This window comes from Nilaparvata lugens, chromosome 7 (genome assembly GCF_014356525.2).
Source record: "Nilaparvata lugens isolate BPH chromosome 7, ASM1435652v1, whole genome shotgun sequence".
NCBI classification, from domain to species: Eukaryota; Metazoa; Arthropoda; class Insecta; order Hemiptera; family Delphacidae; genus Nilaparvata; species Nilaparvata lugens.
In genome coordinates this window covers 48,679,414-48,697,965 of record NC_052510.1, presented here as the reverse complement: position 1 = coordinate 48,697,965, position 18,552 = coordinate 48,679,414, and the positions used below count along the sequence as shown (strand labels likewise).

The 18,552-nt window shown below is 34.1% G+C and overlaps 1 protein-coding gene across 10 annotated transcripts in view; it reads left to right on the top strand.

Annotated features, from left to right (window-relative positions):
- LOC111052973 (MAP7 domain-containing protein 1) overlaps window positions 1-18,552 on the top strand; it is a 331,750-nt gene that overhangs the window by 11,627 nt on the left and 301,571 nt on the right. For 3 of the 10 annotated variants that reach the window (XM_039432972.1, XM_039432966.1, XM_039432958.1), the window contains exons 1-2: window positions 16,302-16,457; window positions 18,087-18,450. The exons of 3 other annotated variants lie outside the window; for them this stretch is intronic. In XM_039432972.1, the coding sequence (XP_039288906.1) occupies window positions 18,390-18,450 (61 nt within the window). In that variant the 5' untranslated portion in view covers window positions 16,302-16,457; window positions 18,087-18,389. Of the gene's footprint in view, window positions 1-2,690; window positions 2,728-16,301; window positions 16,458-18,086; window positions 18,451-18,552 lie in introns of those variants that run through there. 4 more of the 10 variants (XM_039432977.1, XM_039432971.1, XM_039432963.1 and 1 more) reach the window with 2 other exon arrangements.

Here is an 18,552-nt window from a genome sequence, read left to right as displayed (position 1 = left end):
AAAATAAAATAAGTTATTTCTTATTTTTAAGATTAATTCAATATTAGTTTCAAAATTGTTTCCTAGGTTGAACAGTAGAATATAATTCAATATAGTAGAATAAATAGCTTAATATATCATATATTAATAATACTGCAGCCCAATAATTAAAATTTAAATAATTTTCCAATTTCAGCCAAATATTGGCTGGTTTCTAGAAACTTGTGTTCATGATATCGGAAATTTGGGTCAAGCTGTCAGTTGTTCAGCTGGAAGCTGGTTGCAAATGGCTTACATCCTAATTTGAATGGTTCCAATAGGAATCATGAGTGAGGCCTGAGACGTAGTATTATCTTGTTCGCGATGTCATTCTGTCGAACTATTTTCGTCAATGCAAGAACGCGGGCGGGCTTCGAACGCTCACACGCGCATACACAGTCACGTGCCGCTTCAACAATAATAATAAAATTGTACTTCATAGTTGCGTCTCCAGAATAAGCGCTGTGATATTGTCACGTAAGAAATTCCTGCCTCTCATGAAGAGTAATGTTTTTCTGAATTTGAAAAAATATTTATAAAGTCTATTGTGTCCAGTGGTGCTTTGCGGATTTAGGATAAAATTATAGTTTCAGTTTCAATGTTTCTCATCAGGGAACTTTGGACTATATATCGGCGAGATGGAACTACCCTTGGGTCTCCCCACCATTAAAAACCATACGCTAATAATACGCTTCTGTGATTTATTTAGAGTATTACGTCAACCTTCAAAATTCAAAATTTTCAAATAATTATTACTGGACCAAAAATCAAGTAACGAAGCAGTGTGTGATTACATAACCTTAACTTTTGGACAACATTAACATTTTATCAAAATTTTTGGAGAGAAATAGTTCAGGCTCAGCCTAGTTTTTCCTCCAATGTCATAACTACTGTATATTATGATTATAGTGTTTTATAAAATAAATGAAATGATAATATCTAGTTTCAGTATCCTCGTAGAACACATGTAGTTTACAGTGTATCAGAAGTAGTTTGATATAAGTAGAATGATATACGGTAGTATTCTTGTACAATATACTATACAGATCTATATAATATACTATAATTTACCTAATTTATTAAAGGAAAAAAATCCTTATTAGGGAGTCAAAGAACGCTTAAGAAACTCGATAAATTTATTTAAACCTCCGTTCTCGTTTAGAATAATTCTGAAGTTAAATAGGATTCTGTCTTCATTGCTGCTTTATTTGACCCTCAATCGGTGTGATATTAGAAAATTATTGTTGGAAGTTACAGTAGAAGATTGTTGAGAATATAGAAGTAGATTGTGATATAAGTGAATCGGAAGGGTTCTTTAAGACAAACGCAATCAGACGCCCGTCTGTTTGCATATGTCTGCTCACGTCTGCATGCAGACGTTTGATTTTTTCTCCGTCTGTTTTCATACGTTTGTCTTTTTGCTGCGTGTGTTCGCCTTTAGTCTTGCGAAAGGTCAGAGTATGTTCCACCTATTTTCCAGAATAATCCACTTGAAATCAGAATGGTAATTGATGATAAATAGAAAGTTCTTCAATATTTATTTATTTTCATCAATATAAAATATATACTATACTATTAATCTAGCAATTTCTGTTCAAATGTTTAGATGTTCAGATGTTTATATGTTTGTATTTCACCGGATCTCGAAAACGGCAATAACGATTCTCACGAAATTCAGAACATAGTAGGTTTATAATATAAGAATTCGATTGCACTAGGTCTCATCCCTGGGAAAACTCGCTGAAGGACATTAAAAGGATAATCATTATTCATCCTTGGAAAAACAGCTGATAATAATATTATTTTGTCTTCTGTTGATGATGGAAGTGAGTGAGCGAGTTCATGTGTGTGGGACTGTGTCAAAATTATGTTTCAGCTGTTGAACTTTTGTAATCATTCAATCAGGTAGTCTAATTAGTGCCGGTTGCAAAAAAACCGGGTTATTTTCAATCCTGATTAATTCCAGTAGATCCATCTTTTTGAAATGGTCTTTTCTGATTTGGTTCACGTGAAATTAATAAGGATTAAAAATTTCCCGGCTTTTGTGCAACCGGGCCTTTGTGAGGGAAATTTTTGCATTCCTCTGGGAAGTAATCTCAATTAAAACTGTGATTAGATAGAACATTTCTGAACTATGAATGTTATTATAATTTCTTCTTTCTTGATACATTTTTTATGCTTTTGTACTCCAGAGCAAAGCTCGGTCCCCGGTATTTGTGAATTATGTGAAATACATCAAATTGTGATCAATTTCTAATGTTAATCCTTCTTCAGAAGCCATCAAGATGTTCATCTACTATTATATCTTGTGAAAATTCCTGTGATGCTGTCCAATCTGCAATCAAATTCAACTCTCAATTCTCTTAAACGCGTCTACATCCTGTAGCGATTGCGATTCTGTGAAAACTCATTCATGACAAACTGTACCTTATCATGGTGGAGATGATTAGGACGTGATCTCGCCGTGAACTCGATTAGGAGGCGTTCTTGTATATCTCGCGTGACTTATGACAACGCCTTCATGTATGTGTTGAGCGTCTCTACTCGTTTGCTCTTGTTTGTAAAAGCAGTGCTAGCGTGACTAACGTAGAATAGCGTCGTGAATATAATAACGTGGCATTGCAGCTTTAGTGCTCTGCATGTAGTCAATAGATCAGCTCACCATAACGGCCGTCTGCTTTCTATTCATGTATGCTGCTACTGTGCTAGGTATGTGATGAAAAATTTACCATGTTGTATGAAATTTGCTATTTTCTTTCGAATAAGGTGGACAGTTGTTTGTTGTCATACGACATGAATGAAGGTTGGTTATGTGTAGAAGCTGTTGAACAAAATTTGAATTTTTTCTTTATAATAGGATGAGCATGTTGAACTGTTGTAGGTTTCTACTTACCTATTTTTAAACGTCGGTTGGTTATCTGTAAAAATTGTTGAACAGAATTCAATACTTGTTCTTAAATAAGCTGGGTTGGGTAACATTTCAAACAAAATTTGAATTTTCTCTTTATAATAGGATGAGTATGTTGGATTGTTGTTGGTTGTTACTGTTGTTACCTATTTGTAAACGACGGCTGGTTATCCGAAAAATTGTAATTGAACAGAATTATATATTTGTAGGTTAGTTATTTGTAAAAATTGTTGAACAAAATTTGAATTTTGTCTCCATATTAGGATGAGTTTTTGTTGGTTGTTAATTGCTGTTGTTACCTATTTGTAAACGACGGTTGGGTATCTGTAAAAGTTATTGTTGAACATAATTCAATATATTTTCTTGAGTAAACTGGGTTTGGTGACAGCTCTTAGTTGTTATTGGTTACAAATCAGTGGTTGGTTATCTTTACAATGCTTGCTTCACTCTCATTTCAAATAGGATACTTCCTCTATTGTTTCTCATACCATACAAAGGTATGAAACATTACAAAATGGAAAGAGACCGAGTCCCCCTACGAAGGTTATTTATATGTGAATAAGAGGGGATTTGAGAAGGCTGGTTAAATCTCAAATGTGAACCTATTCTTGTCTGTGGCTGATTTAAGAATTGTTGTTCGATTCTTCCTCATTCAATTGTTTCCGTTCGAATTCATTGATTGATTGATTTGCTGCCTTTATTAAAAACCTAGGAGGTTGAAGTTAGGGCGCAGCCGGCCCTCTCTCACACTCAACCCTCCAAGGTCGCACTTAGGGTCTGCATTTTACCTCTTAATTGAGTTAAATAGCCTAAATAAATGTGTTAATCTACAAACAGCTCTATACTCCGCATTACATAATCTGTACCCTGGGCTCTCACCCATTAGTATTGAAATTGGTATGCCTACTAGCGGGAGAAAAACAAGGGTAGAAGTTAACATTAATTATACTTATAAAAGAATATATCCAAACAAAAAGAAAAAATACTTATAAAAATAAAATACTTATAAAAGAATATCTAAACAAAACACTTATTCCGTTTTGCAATCATCAATGAATGATTCAGTGTAAATATAAATATTGACATAACCTCAATATTTGGACAATTTATGCCATAAAATTGAGAAATATAAGACGTCTTAAGACAATTTCATGTTTCTTCTTCTCTAACATTTGTTTGTTTTTATTTCTTTCCTTCTTCTAACAAATAAATAATCATTTTCCGTAGGCTTTCACCCACACTATAATCAGATAACTAGGGAGAGAAATCCGGGGTAGAGAGGTTTTGTGGTGCAGAGTATTCGTGATCTCCATTGTATTAGAGCTTGAAAATGTTAATACTGTAAGGTTCGTTTGCACAGTCAAAGCTTAAATGAAATTAAATCAGCTGGTGGCTTTAACTCGAAATGAGCCACATTATAACAAACGAGACTTGATACGGATTTAATCCAGTTTAAAATGAAATTTAGTTTAAACTGTGACTATGCAAACGGCACTAAAGAGAACAATTTTTCATTTTCTCGCTTTTCCAACTTTTGATCTGGAGGTTGAAGCTCGAGCGGGAAATTCATAGTAGATAGAGAATTTTCAGTACACAGGAAAGAGGGGTTTGCTGACCTTATTTATTCTTGACTTTTTCAACAATGAATTGAATTCTTGATAATTTTCTTTCTGAAATAATTTACCCGGAGTGATTCTATTCATTGTAAACATCATACAAATGTCAAATGCACGAGCTTGTTTGTTAGGGGTCCCAAACGATTATACGGCAGATTGCAAGTGACGTTGAAATTGGCGTAAAAAGAGAGAAAAGACAGCCACCTAGTCCAATTTGCATGCTGCATCTGTGAACGCAAAACCGTGAAATTAAGTGGGTGAGGGTCGCGGCTATTTAAAAATGTTCACAGCCAAGATCATCCAATGCAAGAAAAAGAAGGATACACCTGACTTTGTGAACTTTGAACCCAACTGCACGAGTTCATTAGACTGACGCAGTTAGCGATAACAGTTGGAGTATTTTTAGAAACTGAACATCCGATATCAGGTGCGAAATGGGTGAAGGTATCGTTTTTGAACATTGTCCATGGGTGTGCTGCATGTTTTCCTTTGACTTATTCATAAGTGCGTCCCTAGAGGTTGCAGCTTCCTGTTGCTTTTCATTGTGTAAGGAAAACTTTTTGTTGTTAGAACTCGGAAAATATTATCTGTGGACAAATTCGTGTCACATTAGCTATGTAGAGTTTCTCCTTCAGTCTACTGTTGATTGTCTGAGGTAGAATGTTGGTGAAAAGGGCATGCTTTTCCAAGGATTTATATTTAACTAGCAGGAAACCCGTGCTCCGCAAGGGTCTATTTGAAAACTTGACATAATGAAGTCTTGAAGAATTGTAAATAGGCCTATAACCATCCTCGGTTAATAAAGAATGTAAATGCAAAATTTCAAGTTAATCAGTCCAGTAGTTCAGACATAAATTTCCTATCAAACGTAATTCCTATACACACATACGCGTCAAACATAATTTTCCTATCCCGTAAGTGTAGCCTATATACCATTTCTTTCTTTTATTATAGTACGGACTTATTGTATGAGGTAGAACGTAGAATGTTATTGAAAAGGGCATGCTTTTTATAAGATTCCGATTCAATATGTCCAAACGTTATTGTTTCATGTTAATATAATCAAAATTATAATATTTACAAATAATTTATTATAATTTCTATTTCTCACACGAAGTCTTACATTTCGATAAAAAGGATATGCTTTTTCAAGGATGTGCATTCAATATTGTCAAACTTCATCGTTTTATGTTGATGCAATCGCAATGATAACATTTACAAATAATTATACATTTTATTCCCCCACAAGAAGTATTATTTTTCAAAATCAAATCTAATCAAATTTTATTCACTCGAAATTCATACAAAATATTAACAAAAGTATAACACGACAAGTTACAAGAGAACAAGATACTACTCACAAATAGTACAGTATGTTACTGGACTTTGTCCGCGAATAGGAGTCAGATCCAAAGTGTTTTATTATTTAATTTATAACTTGATATAGTTTAAGTAGGAGAAGTAGTTGGGAAGAAAAAAGATTCAGAAATTTAAGTATGATGATTTAATGAAGATGATTGAGTGCAAGCTCGCACATACATAACAAAACAATGATTTTTTGTATCATTTATCATTATAAATTATAAATTTCACCCATTTGTAGAAAAAGAGCGATAAGTGCCTATCAATCTACTGAGAAATAATATAATTAAAATATCAATCAATTGCATAGTGTACTAAAAATAAAAGAGCATAAATGGAAATATTACAATAGATTGAGAATAATTCAACAGAAAGACAGTTATTAAGTGACATCATGATGACAAAAAACGTATTACACAGCAAAAGAATTGCGTTCAATGCCAATTGCAAGGAAATGCCAATAAATATTAAAAATCTTTTAACAATATTACATTGGATAAAAATTAGGTAACTTATACCTCAGAATAAATTACAATATATATCATTTTTCAATATTTCTCCAGTCTTGATATATTTCTTCTCCTGTAAAGTATACAGTAGGGGTCATGAAGTGATTGTTCAGGGATCATGAACAACAAATAATGCACATTAATATTGCTTAATGTAATTTTTGCTCTTTTTATTTGATTTACCTTATATCAACCACTATCAGTAGTGTTTTACATCTCTGTGGATACTTGATTTCGTTAATATATTTCGGTGAATAAGTAGAAATTGAAATATAAATCTGTGGGAATGCAGGAGGCAATGACTTATAAACATTTCAAAGAGCTGTCTGCAGACAAACAATCTCATGTATTGAGTCGAGACCAAAATACTCGGCTAGGTATGGAAATATCTGTGCTGGAGATGTCTCTTGTGGCTGGTCCTAAATATAGCTGCCTCCTGCCCTTTTTATTATCCTCGACAGTTTTGTCTGACCCCTACTTCCTGTCTTACAATCTCCTACTTTGAGATCTCTCTCATGGATTGAGTTTTTACTCTAGATTGGATCTGATTGGAAATTATCATGAGTAGTTTATGTTGTTGATATCTGATTGGATAGGAGTGTATTAGTACTTTATGTTGTCAGCACCTGTTGGGAAATTATGATCAATACTTTATGCCGTCGATATCTTAGTTGGGAAATTATTAATGGTCCAGTTATTCGTCGCTTAGATGACAAGTCTTCTCTCAAAGGCTAGTAGGAGTGACGTTGGGACCAAACACTGTGCATTCTTCACCCATAATAGTGTGACATCTCTTCCAACTTATGTAATTTTCCATGACTGAATATAATTTACCGCTGCTCATATTAAAATTTATGTATTTTAATGCTTTACTAGGAAAATCTCCTCATTTGTTACTCTCTTGTTCTTTTTCATTTGCTTAGTTGTTTTTCACCTTTTTTTGTTTGTATTTTCCTTAGGCTCACGATCAGACGAAAGTCTTGTGAGCCATTTGATTCCTTTTTTATATTTTTATGATGTATATACATTATTTTGTGTTTTTTTTTCAATTGTTGTAAAAGTGAAATAGAATCAATAAATATTAGTATTATTACTATTAGAAGCTTAAGAACAATTTTAAATCAGAATAACTCTGTTCATGAGCCTAATTTTTCATCCCAAGATCATTCAAGCTGAGAAATTGTTGAATGAATATGAATTTTTCAATTTTTGTTAATAATAATAGTTTTAAAATACATTAATAAATTATCATTTACTCTAATTTTACTCAACACATTTGCTCTAATTACATTGAATAGCCTACATTTATATAACAGAAAGTTAGTTATTCTATTAACAACACTTCGTTCTTTTATTCTGTGATTGTTTCCCAGTAGTTTCCAATTGCATTACTGAATAATATTCTGTTTTCTTGATTTCTTTGTCTCTGTTATCTTATTATAGTTTCAACAAAATATTTTTTTCTGATTGTCATATTCTAGCATCAATGCTTGATTCACTGATGTTTGAATATGCATAATTATGCGATATAGCGTAGCGGTAATGAGTGAAAAGTTATAAGTGACTTAACCTTATCTCGAACTCATATTAATCAAAATTTGGGAGAGGGATATTAAAGGGTTCGCCCGTTTTCCTCTTTTCAATATAATTTTTATGATAATTAATTTTGTACAAATGGATAAATTAATGAATGAATAGATTGTCAGTCAATGTGTAGGTTATATTCTCTGATAACTAAAGATCAAAATATGTTATTTGAAGAAATGAATGAGTATAGATAAATTGTAAGTCAATGTGTAGGTTATATTATTCAATACCGAAAGATCAAAATATGTTTTTTAAGAAGATACTGGGGGTCAATGTCCACAATCGTGTTTTTCCACTTTCAGGCAAATTGGCTCCAAGAAGATGAATAGAGTTGGAAGATAGACCCACTCAGACCGATGCATTTCGAATTGAATTAGTTAAATTCGGATCCAGAGAAGCGGTGGATTTTGGAATATAACTAGAATCCAGAGAAGCTGTTGTATTTTGGAATATAACTAGGATTTTTGGTTGTGATTTATTGCAATTTGTGTTTAGAACGAAAGTTATTTTGTGAGCTGGCTAGAGAAGTGGGAGAGACACGGGCTTTGAAATTCCACTAGCCAGAAGTGAGCATTCCTATAGTCCAGGCTCGTCTAGGAAGTAATAAATCGAGTACACAAACCTTGAGCTTTTGAAAGCGCTTTTGACGTTGTGTGTGTAAATATTGAGGACGCAGCGGCAGCATTCATCTCGCATTTTACCTATTGCCTATTGGATCTAACAATAGTGAACTGGGAAACGGGTTGAAAGCATCTCACAACGTAGTTAACCAGGAAACGAACTAATGGAGTTTTAGTTTGGCTTTCAGTCAGGAACTGTAGTTTTATTTATTTATTTATTGTCATTACAGATCATAATTATAATAAATATAATATGATTGGGAGAAGACAACAGGCATAGCCCAAAACTGTTTTCTCCCAAATTTTTACAAATAAAAGTTTCAAAAAAGAATAAGGTTAAGATTTCACTTTCACTTCAAAAAGTCCAATTTCCACTTCAAAACTAAAGACTAAACTAAAAATTTTGATATTTAAAAACTGATTAAAAACAAAAATATTTCACTCAAATCTAGTTTTGTAGTATAAATCAATCAAATCAAATCAAAGTATAGTTTTACCTTATGGAGCGGTTTTGTCTTGTTTGTTAATGATAAATTATCATTCACTTTACATTGAGGATGAAATCGATAGTATTATGTTCCATCATAGAGAAACAATAGCTTGAGTAGATATCCCATGGTAAAGAGCGTTTATGTCGTAACTTTTACTGTTATCTCAAGTCGATTACCATCGATTATTATAGATTTTTACTGTTTTGGCCGGGTGATAGTGTTTAAACGGCACAATATGAGAGACTACCAACGTCACACACCTTTTTGGGAAAGAAATACGTGGACTATCGGCTTGAGATAACAGTAAAAGTTGTGACATAAACGCCCTATACCATGGGATATCTACTCAAGCTATTTTTTCTCTATGGTTTCATACGTTAGTAGTCTATGAATTTTATTCCTTAGATTTTCTTTAGTTCAATTCCTATGTTCTGAGGGAAAGATACCCTATGGTCTAATAAATAAGATTGATTTTAGCCAAGGAGACTACTCGATCAGCGACTTGTTTAGAAGAAATTAAGAAGTTATGTGAATCATTAACATTCAACTTTGTAGATGCTCACATACTATAGGGAGATTCATTTTAAACTGTCCGCATCCTTATAAATTAATAACATCAATGGTTCCCATTTTTTTCTATCATTCAACCAATGTGTTGACAGTTTCAAGTCTATCTCACTGTAGATGAGTTTTTTTTGTGCGATATCTCAGCTGTCTATCTATTTATTTAAAAAAAAAATAATACATACATGTATGGGAACAACAGGCATTATAGCCCAAAACTGTTCCCGATTCAACATCACAAAGTTCTTCATAATTATCAAGAAAAAAAAGTTGATGAAAAATTGAAAATGATTAAAAATGAGAAATAAACCAATAGGAAATATTAAGTATATTAATAAAAATAAGTTATAATTTAACAAATAAGACAGAATATGATTTATGAATATGAAAGTACAATAAAACAGAATTTCGTTCCAATTCAAAGAAACTGTTAAGATAAGAGAAAAAAAATACCAATGAGAAAAAATCATAATATGTTATACTATATATGTTGTAACAATTAAAAACTAGCATCAAGAGACAGGCCAAACAACTGTTGCGTCACCGACCACATAGGCACCAACCCTACTTCGACACGCGCGCACAATCGAATCAAACGACCCACCAAATATATCCAGACCAATACAGCTCACATAGAATTATAGGCGCTGCATCCTTTTAATTGGTTCATAATAACTGTAGTCCGTTCTGCAGAAGGCAATTGTAAATGTATTGCAAGATCTAGCTGTCAATCGCGGAACATGGAAATTAATCAATGATAAAAGGGAAGGGCTGTCCACTGCACCTTTCACTAGCTTACATAGAAAAGTAATGCCATGCATATCCCTTCTAGAAGCCAGCGAATGTAATTGAAATTGTCTATATTTCACTGGACTTCGAATTTCTTTAATAATAAAAAATACTTTCGTTTAGTTGGTTAGCTTTGAAAAAGTGATGCACAATAATAATGGTTTTAATCCAAGCTCTATCAGTTTTCCAATCCTTGTTCTTTTCTGGTGAAAGAAGATAGGAGAACGATTTATTTGTTCTCTCTGCCAATCTGTAGTATTGTCACGTATCTGAATGTCTTTCATGGGATCCTAATAAGGATAATCTGTGATCGTACTTACAGTTCATTCAGATCATTGATCTACAATTTATGGAGAGTGATGAAGTGTAGAATTGGTGTGGTGTATTGCTGGAGATTTCATTGCAGCCTTGCTCGATTGCTATAAGAATGGGACTTGTTCTTGGTTAATTGTTCTATTTTGTTCCTAACACCACCAACTTCTATTACAGTTGCTTGACACCTTTCTTGTGTCATACCATATCAGTGGGACTGTTTCGATTTAGGACTCCTGCTTATTAGTTCAAGATAATAGTGGCCCTTTGAACCATTCATACGAAACACAGTTTATTCTCTTTTAATAGAAACTACGGACCGCTTTCATATTCATAAAATAGACGAGGATAAAACAAATTAATTGTTTGGGTTTATAGCATGAATCAAATAATTAACAATCTTATGTGAGAATTTTGTATGACATCACTGAAACAAATGAGAAACGTTTTAAGAATTCAAGTCAAGGAAGAATATGTCTTGGTATATAAATTCCAAATAGCTATTTTAATTAGGAATAGTTATATTCCTAATTGTAGCAAATACCAAAAATAATAGATGATATTCCCTATAACTATGCATTCCATATTTTCAAGTATTATTTGATCCAAACCGGCCAGTATAGCCGAGACGACTATAAGGCGTTGTACCCTTTAGTCTGCTTTAACGATCATTTTCACCGGTATCAGCTATATTTTTCAGAAGGCAGTGGCAAGGCAGAGAATCGACAACGGTGTTCTCCAATCTCTATCCACTGCCATTATAACGTGGACCTCACTATAGTGTAATCAAGATAAAACTGTCAGAATTCCTTGTAAATAGCGCAAATGCTTTTCATTCAGACAGCACTGCCAGTTCAAATTTAATCTGTAATAGTGAGATAGTCTAAATGCTTATATACATTATTAAGTAGCTCTTAACACCATAGTACCATTAAAACCTTGGTATCCTTAACACCACAGCACCCATAGATCTTACAAATAAGATATTAAGTAGCTCTTAACACCATAGTACCCATAGATCCTACAAATAAGAAATTAAGTAGCTTTTAACACCATAGAACCCATAGATCTTACAAATAAGAAATTAAGTATCCCTGAATATGTACGCTTTCAGCCTATATACATGTTTGTGCTATAGGTGAAGCTTGTCTCGTTTGGGCAGTCAGTGGCCGCTAAAGCCGTTTCTTATCTTTGATGTCATCGCTATTAACGTAGACAGCGGTGCATCCAGCTGACCCAAACCCCCCTGTACCCCCTCTTTAGCCCCCCCTTAAACCCGACCTCATGGACCATCATTCAGATGATGCCGGCCAGGATAGACGCTATGGAAACTAAGCTCTTCCACTCTCTCCTTTGCTCTATCAAGTAGTGTTTCTCTCTTTTTTGGCTGCGTATCGTTTGAACTTGAGGCGCTATCTGGCACTGAATCAAAGCACTAAATAGACTGCCGCTACTCCTCATGTCATTGGTATTTTCAAGTGTTGTACTTAAATCTGTGTCGGGATTGCAATGTTGTCCTGTTTTTAATCCACCTTTACGATTGGTTGAATCGAGTAGGCTACTCAGGGTTAAAGACTATAAGATCATTTGATTGCTATTTTGTTGCATAGAACTTGAATATCAATCAATTGGGATATGCAATCTTAAATTCCCTAAATCCATCTTTATGATTAGATTAAATTGCGTTAGGTTCGATGTACAGATTTAGAGTCAATCCATATTGCTGAAACGCAACTTTATCCTTCTCATTAATTACAAAACGATTGGTCTACCACGCTCTTTGTCTCAAGCTCTTCTCACTCTTGAATACTATGATAACTGGATCATCTTATATAGTATCAGAGAGGAGTTAGTAATTTTCCCTTATCTTCCCTTATCTCTGATAGTACAAACTATACCCTGCAGTTGATGAGTAACTAACGAACTGGAGGGAATAAGTGGTGTACGAAGTGGAGGAAGAGGGTATTTTTTGGTTGGTAATTTCTTGTTAGATGTGTCCTAGTGATAATTTGAGTATAACTATCATCTGTTAGATTTTCATTGCTGATTTGAGGTTCATTTTTACTTTCCTTGCCCTATTACCATAGGTAAGGAAAGTATTGCTTTCCGAAGAAAAATTAAGGTAACCCAATTTCTATACGTTTTAAGATCCCCTGAGTCCAAAAAAGTGGTTTTTGGGTATTGGTGTGTGTGTGTGTGTGTGTGTGTGTGTGGTGTGTGTGTGTGTGTGTGTGTATGTGCGTCTGTGTACACGATATCTCATCTCCTAATTAACGGAATGACTTGAAATTTGGAACTTAAGGTCCTTACACTATAAGGATCCGACACGAACAATTCCGATCAAATGCGATTCAAGATGGCGGCTAAAATGGCGAAAATGTTGTCAAAAACAGGGTTTTTCGTGGTTTGTCTTGAAAATGGCTCCAACGATTTTGATCTAATTTATACCTCGAATAGTCATCGATAAGCTATATCAACTGCCACAAGTCCCATATCTGTAAAAATTTCAGGAGCTCCGCCCCATCTATGCAAAGTTTGATTTTAGATTTCCAATTATCAGGTCTCAGATATAATTTAAATGAAAAATTTCGAGTGGAAAAGATTGAGCATGGAAATCTCTTCAATTAATGTCCAGTAACATTTTCACCTAAAATTGAAAATAAGTTTGAAATTTGAGAAAATGTAATTTATTCAATTGCAAACTGTTGGCAACTGTTGATTCTATTAAATTATCCACTATGAAGAGATAGCAGATCTCGTGTGTTTCCAGCGTTATTGACCTGTCACCAGCTGGCTCAGATCTTTGACTTGAGATGCGCGTTTACACTAGCGTCAGGTGATCAATTTTCATAACGGCAAGGAAAGTTGTGTGAGTGCGCCACACCAGATTTTTGTTCTTCATACATTATCAGTTTATTATGCATACAATCAGAAATTTATCCAATCATTGTTTTCCCAAGGTTCTTCCAAGATTCATTCTAGATTCACAACATTGCAAGATGAAGATTATACTTGCACAACACATCTACTGATTGTGTAGGTTCCTATTTTCAGAAATAATTATCAATTTACAACAATTCTTATGAAGATAGAGATTGTTTTCTTCCACCCTTGTTGTCCTGTACAATGTTTGAATAATAACTTTTTTAATGAGTTATTGCCTACAAATCCCCTGATACATTTATGTTCAAATTTAAGGATTTTTTGATATAGTGGTCATTCTAATGTAAACTTGTACCAATTTTTGAAAGCAGTATCAGACCATTAACCAACCTCATAAAATACCCCATTACCAACTTGAATGAATTATTTATGAACTACTATAAATTCATTGAATTAAAATGAACGTTATATGAACTTAAACGATCATATTCACTTCAAGGTAACTATTTATTTATTTTATTTTATTTTATTTCACAGTTACAGAAAATTTATGAACAAAACAGCCTGTGTGCAGGAATGAGTTGCAACATTACTTAACTGTACAAAACAAAAATAAATCTTATAGTACATGATATTTGATACTTAAGTAGCTGTTCAAAAATGCATGATTCTTAAATAAAACTAGAAATGAAAATAATCATTGTGATTTAATATGTAATTAAAAGCGAATCAAGAATGACAACGAGGAAGATAAATTGTATGAAAAAGTAGAAAGATGATTGAAGGAAGTGTAAGGTGTTTATTATGGTGAGGATGATGAATATGGAAGAGAGGTTGAAGAAGGGATGGGAGGGACTGAGAAAAGCTGTCAAGCAAAGAAAGAAGAAGCATTTACCGGTAATGTTTACAACCCAAGGAGAGGTGAAGCAAAAAAAATAGTTTAAACAAATGAATATTGAACACGATAAAAAAAATCTGGTGTGGTACACTCACACAACTTTCCTTGCTCATTAAACTGGGAGCCTCATTCTTAAACGACAATAATTTAGAGAAATAACATAATGACGATTGGCGGCAACATAATTATTTGAAACTACGATCAGACTACTGTATATGTGTGTATATAATAGTTTTCAGAGTACTTTTTCCTTTGTGTAAATTGTGAAATCCGATGATTTTTTAAAAATCGTCAAAACAGCTGTTCTACAGATGAAATATCTCGACTATGTGTTATTTTTATAGACTGCTCTACCTACCTACCACATGCACGAGAAGGAGGTTACAAAGTCCATTTCTGAAGGATGGGGTGAACCCCCCTATTAGTTTCCCAGAAAGGAGACTCATGCCAGTTGATGGAGCTGATAAATAACTATACAGAGTATGAATTTTAAATAAATCAGTCGAGTAAATTTTGAGAAAATCGTGAAAAACGTGGTTTTTCAGTAATTATTCGCCATTTTTCTCGAGAATATTACGCAGCTCCTGCAATTTTCATAGAAATGAGGCTCATGTCAGTTGATAGGGCTTATAAATAGCTATCCATGGTATAAATTTGAAGAAAATCATTAGAGCCGTTTTCGAGAAAACCGTGAAAAACATGGTTTTTTAGTGATTATCCGCCATTTTTCTCAATAATATTACGGAGCTCCTGGAATTTTTCCAGAAATGAGACTCATGTCAGTTGATAGGGCTTATAAATAGCTATCCATGGTATAAATTTGGAGAAAATCGTTAGAGCCGTTTTCGAGAAAACCGTGAAAAACATGGTTTTTTAGTGATTATCCGTCATTTTTCTCAATAATATTACGGAGCTCCTGGAATTTTTCCAGAAATGAGACTCATGTCAGTTGATAGGGCTTATAAATAGCTATTCATGGTATAAATTTGAAGAAAATCGTTAGAGCCATTTTCGAGAAAAACGTGAAAAACATGGTTTTTTAGTAATTATCCGCCATTTTTTCCGCCATCTTGAATTGAATTTTATTGAATTTCTTATTGTCGGGTCCCCATGGTATAAGGACCTCAAGTTTAAAATTTCAAGTCAATCGGTTAATTAGGAATGGAGTTATCGTGTTCACAGACATACACACATACACACACACACATACACACACACAGACCAATACCCAAAAATCATGTTTTTGGGCTCAGGGGACCTTGAAACGTATAGAAAACTTGAAATTGGGGTACCTTAATTTTTTTTGGAAAGCAATACTTTCCTTACCTATGGTAATAGGGCCAGGAAAGTAAAAATAAATGAGAAAATGCAAGCATAAGAGCAATATAGTAGGCAACTGTTTACTCCAATCCCTTTTTTACTCTAATCCTTCAAACACTTTCTACTGAAGATCTTCCATTGTTTTCAGTGAGTGTGCGTAGCCTCTCTTTTTGGCGAATGTTGCCAACTTTTAAATGCTATTCATTCACGTGACCTGCTCAATACAATTCTTATTCAAAATGAGCGATTGCGGCATATTGGTGTGTAAGTGTGGTGGTTTACTTGGTTTAATTGCCGGCTAGCGTCTCGGCACGCGCTAGTTGATGGCGCCGCCGCTGAGAGCGCTAGTATCGCCAACCCCATTCTAAGCACATGTCTGCTGCTGCTGCGTCTAACTTGGAAATAGAGGTTATCCGCAGTCCTAGTGAACTGTGCCCGTTGAGAGGGTGGTGGTGTGGTGAAAGTGTGCTACGATAGTTTTCCGTCCCAAAAGTCGTGTGTTTTTCCGATCGACCTTTGATTTCCCGCTGACTTTTCCGCCGGGCGCCGCTTTTCATCGATCGTTGAACCAATTTTCCCGGTACTTTCCCTGTTCTGACCTTCGTTACTTTAATTGTGCTTCTCAAACTACGTCTGTAAACCGAAATGTTGATTGTATCCAAATTAGTGGAGTGGAGTGGTTTGCAGTTGCGAATATCACTGGAGGAAAATCTTTGAATCCAAACACTCTCTTGGAATAACTTGGAATCCAAACACTCCCTTGGAATTCATAACAATATTAATAAGTAATGAAGCACTCCACTTCTTTACGCAATATGTCCACCTTCATTTAATGAAGACAGTAGGTACCCTTATGAAATGGAATGCAAGTTTTTAAAGGGAAAATAAACTGAAATATCAACCCTATTAGTTTGTGAAGTAGGTATCAAACTTATTACTTTGTAAAGCATTCCACTCGAATAAAAATTCATTTTTAGAAAACTTATGAAACTATATTATCTAGCTGCCTATTTCATAGATGTTGTCCTTCATTAGCTATGAAAATAATTTAAACTAGTGCTCCAGATCAGACTAACCAAGGAATTAACCGACTCAGCTGTCATCATACATAACTTTATCAATATACATGATCTTAATGGATAGATATGAATACAATTCCATCTGCAATCGGGTTAGAAAACATTAGACTTCTAATGAAGGAGACATTAGACTTCTAATGCTGTAGACTTCTTCAATTCAGTGTTGGTGAACAAATGTAAAATAATTTTGTTGATTGAAATTTTAGCAATTAGCATCCAGTTTTCCCTCTCACAACCAGTTTAGATGTTCATCATCACTTCATATGGGATTATGTTGTAATAATTTGTAGAAAATACTGGAGATGGGTTCAATCTTCATTGATGAAAATGTTCAAACTATTTCCAAATGAGTTTGGCTGTTATATTGAGACTCATTAGTTTGCAGTAGCTAATGTATATGAGAGCTCAGTATAAATTTGAATTCAAATTAAAGAAGTTGATAATGCTTTCAACATTGAAAATACGTAACATGAAATCAAGTTTGGTCAAGAATTTTGTCATTAAATGTTCATGCAGAATCGATTGATTTCAAATGCTCATCTAATTTTTTTGGTGAAGTGGGCTCTAAACGTTTGAGGGTAAAGTGTCGGCTGCACCCTAACTTCGCTCTCCTAGAATTAAAATGGAGGCAGAAATTTAATTCCAATTTTAAACCAATTGCATAAAATTGATTGATTAATCAGATCTTATTCAGAGTACCCATGAGTTTGAACTATTTTAAATAGACTTTGTTGATAGGATTATTACAACAGTTCAGTTTTCTAAATAATATTTTTTCAAGTTCCTAGCTTATGAAATGAGTTTCTAGTATAATTTTATTCAAGCATATAAATATACGACACTCCAAATCAACTGAAATGGTCAAATAAATGATTCATCTAACCAAATACATCAATTACCAATGAGAGATTACTGTAATAAAATGAGAGTAATAGAATCAGATATGAAAGTATTTCTTTAGTCATAAGTACAATCCTAGAAACAGTTGAATCTATTCAACCCTATGACGCAATGCCCCGTGCTTGAGATCGATGCCACATTGACCTAGGTAGCTCTTTCTCTCTCCTACTCTTCCTCTCTCCCTTATTCACTCTCCATTGAATTGATTCTTTCTGCTTTTCTCTCAATAGAAGTGACTCCTTCCGTGACGTTTCAGTTTGCAACTTGTTTTGTGTGTGCGTGAGAACTTTCCGTCGGAAAATTGCGACTTGACTTTCCCGACGACCATTGATTCCAAGTTTTCCTCGGGAAATTGAGATTTGACTTCGCCGACGACCATTGATTTGAAGTTTTCCTTTCGAAAGTTTAGACTTCCTAGAACTAGATGATTATTGTTTTGGAGTTTTCTCGGAAAATTGAGAATTGATTTTCCTGACGACGACGAGAGATTTTCCGAACGATTTCCATCGATTAGTGCGACAGGTCCAGCGACCATGTGGTGTTGTCGCCGGCTCAATCCTGCCGACTCTGTTACCATTACTTCCTTGCTTTCAGGTTAGAAACACAATATTTCAAGCTGTTATTTACTATTGTCAGAGAACAGAATTACTGTTTCATTAATTTAAAATGTATTGTTTATCTGTATGAACATCTTAT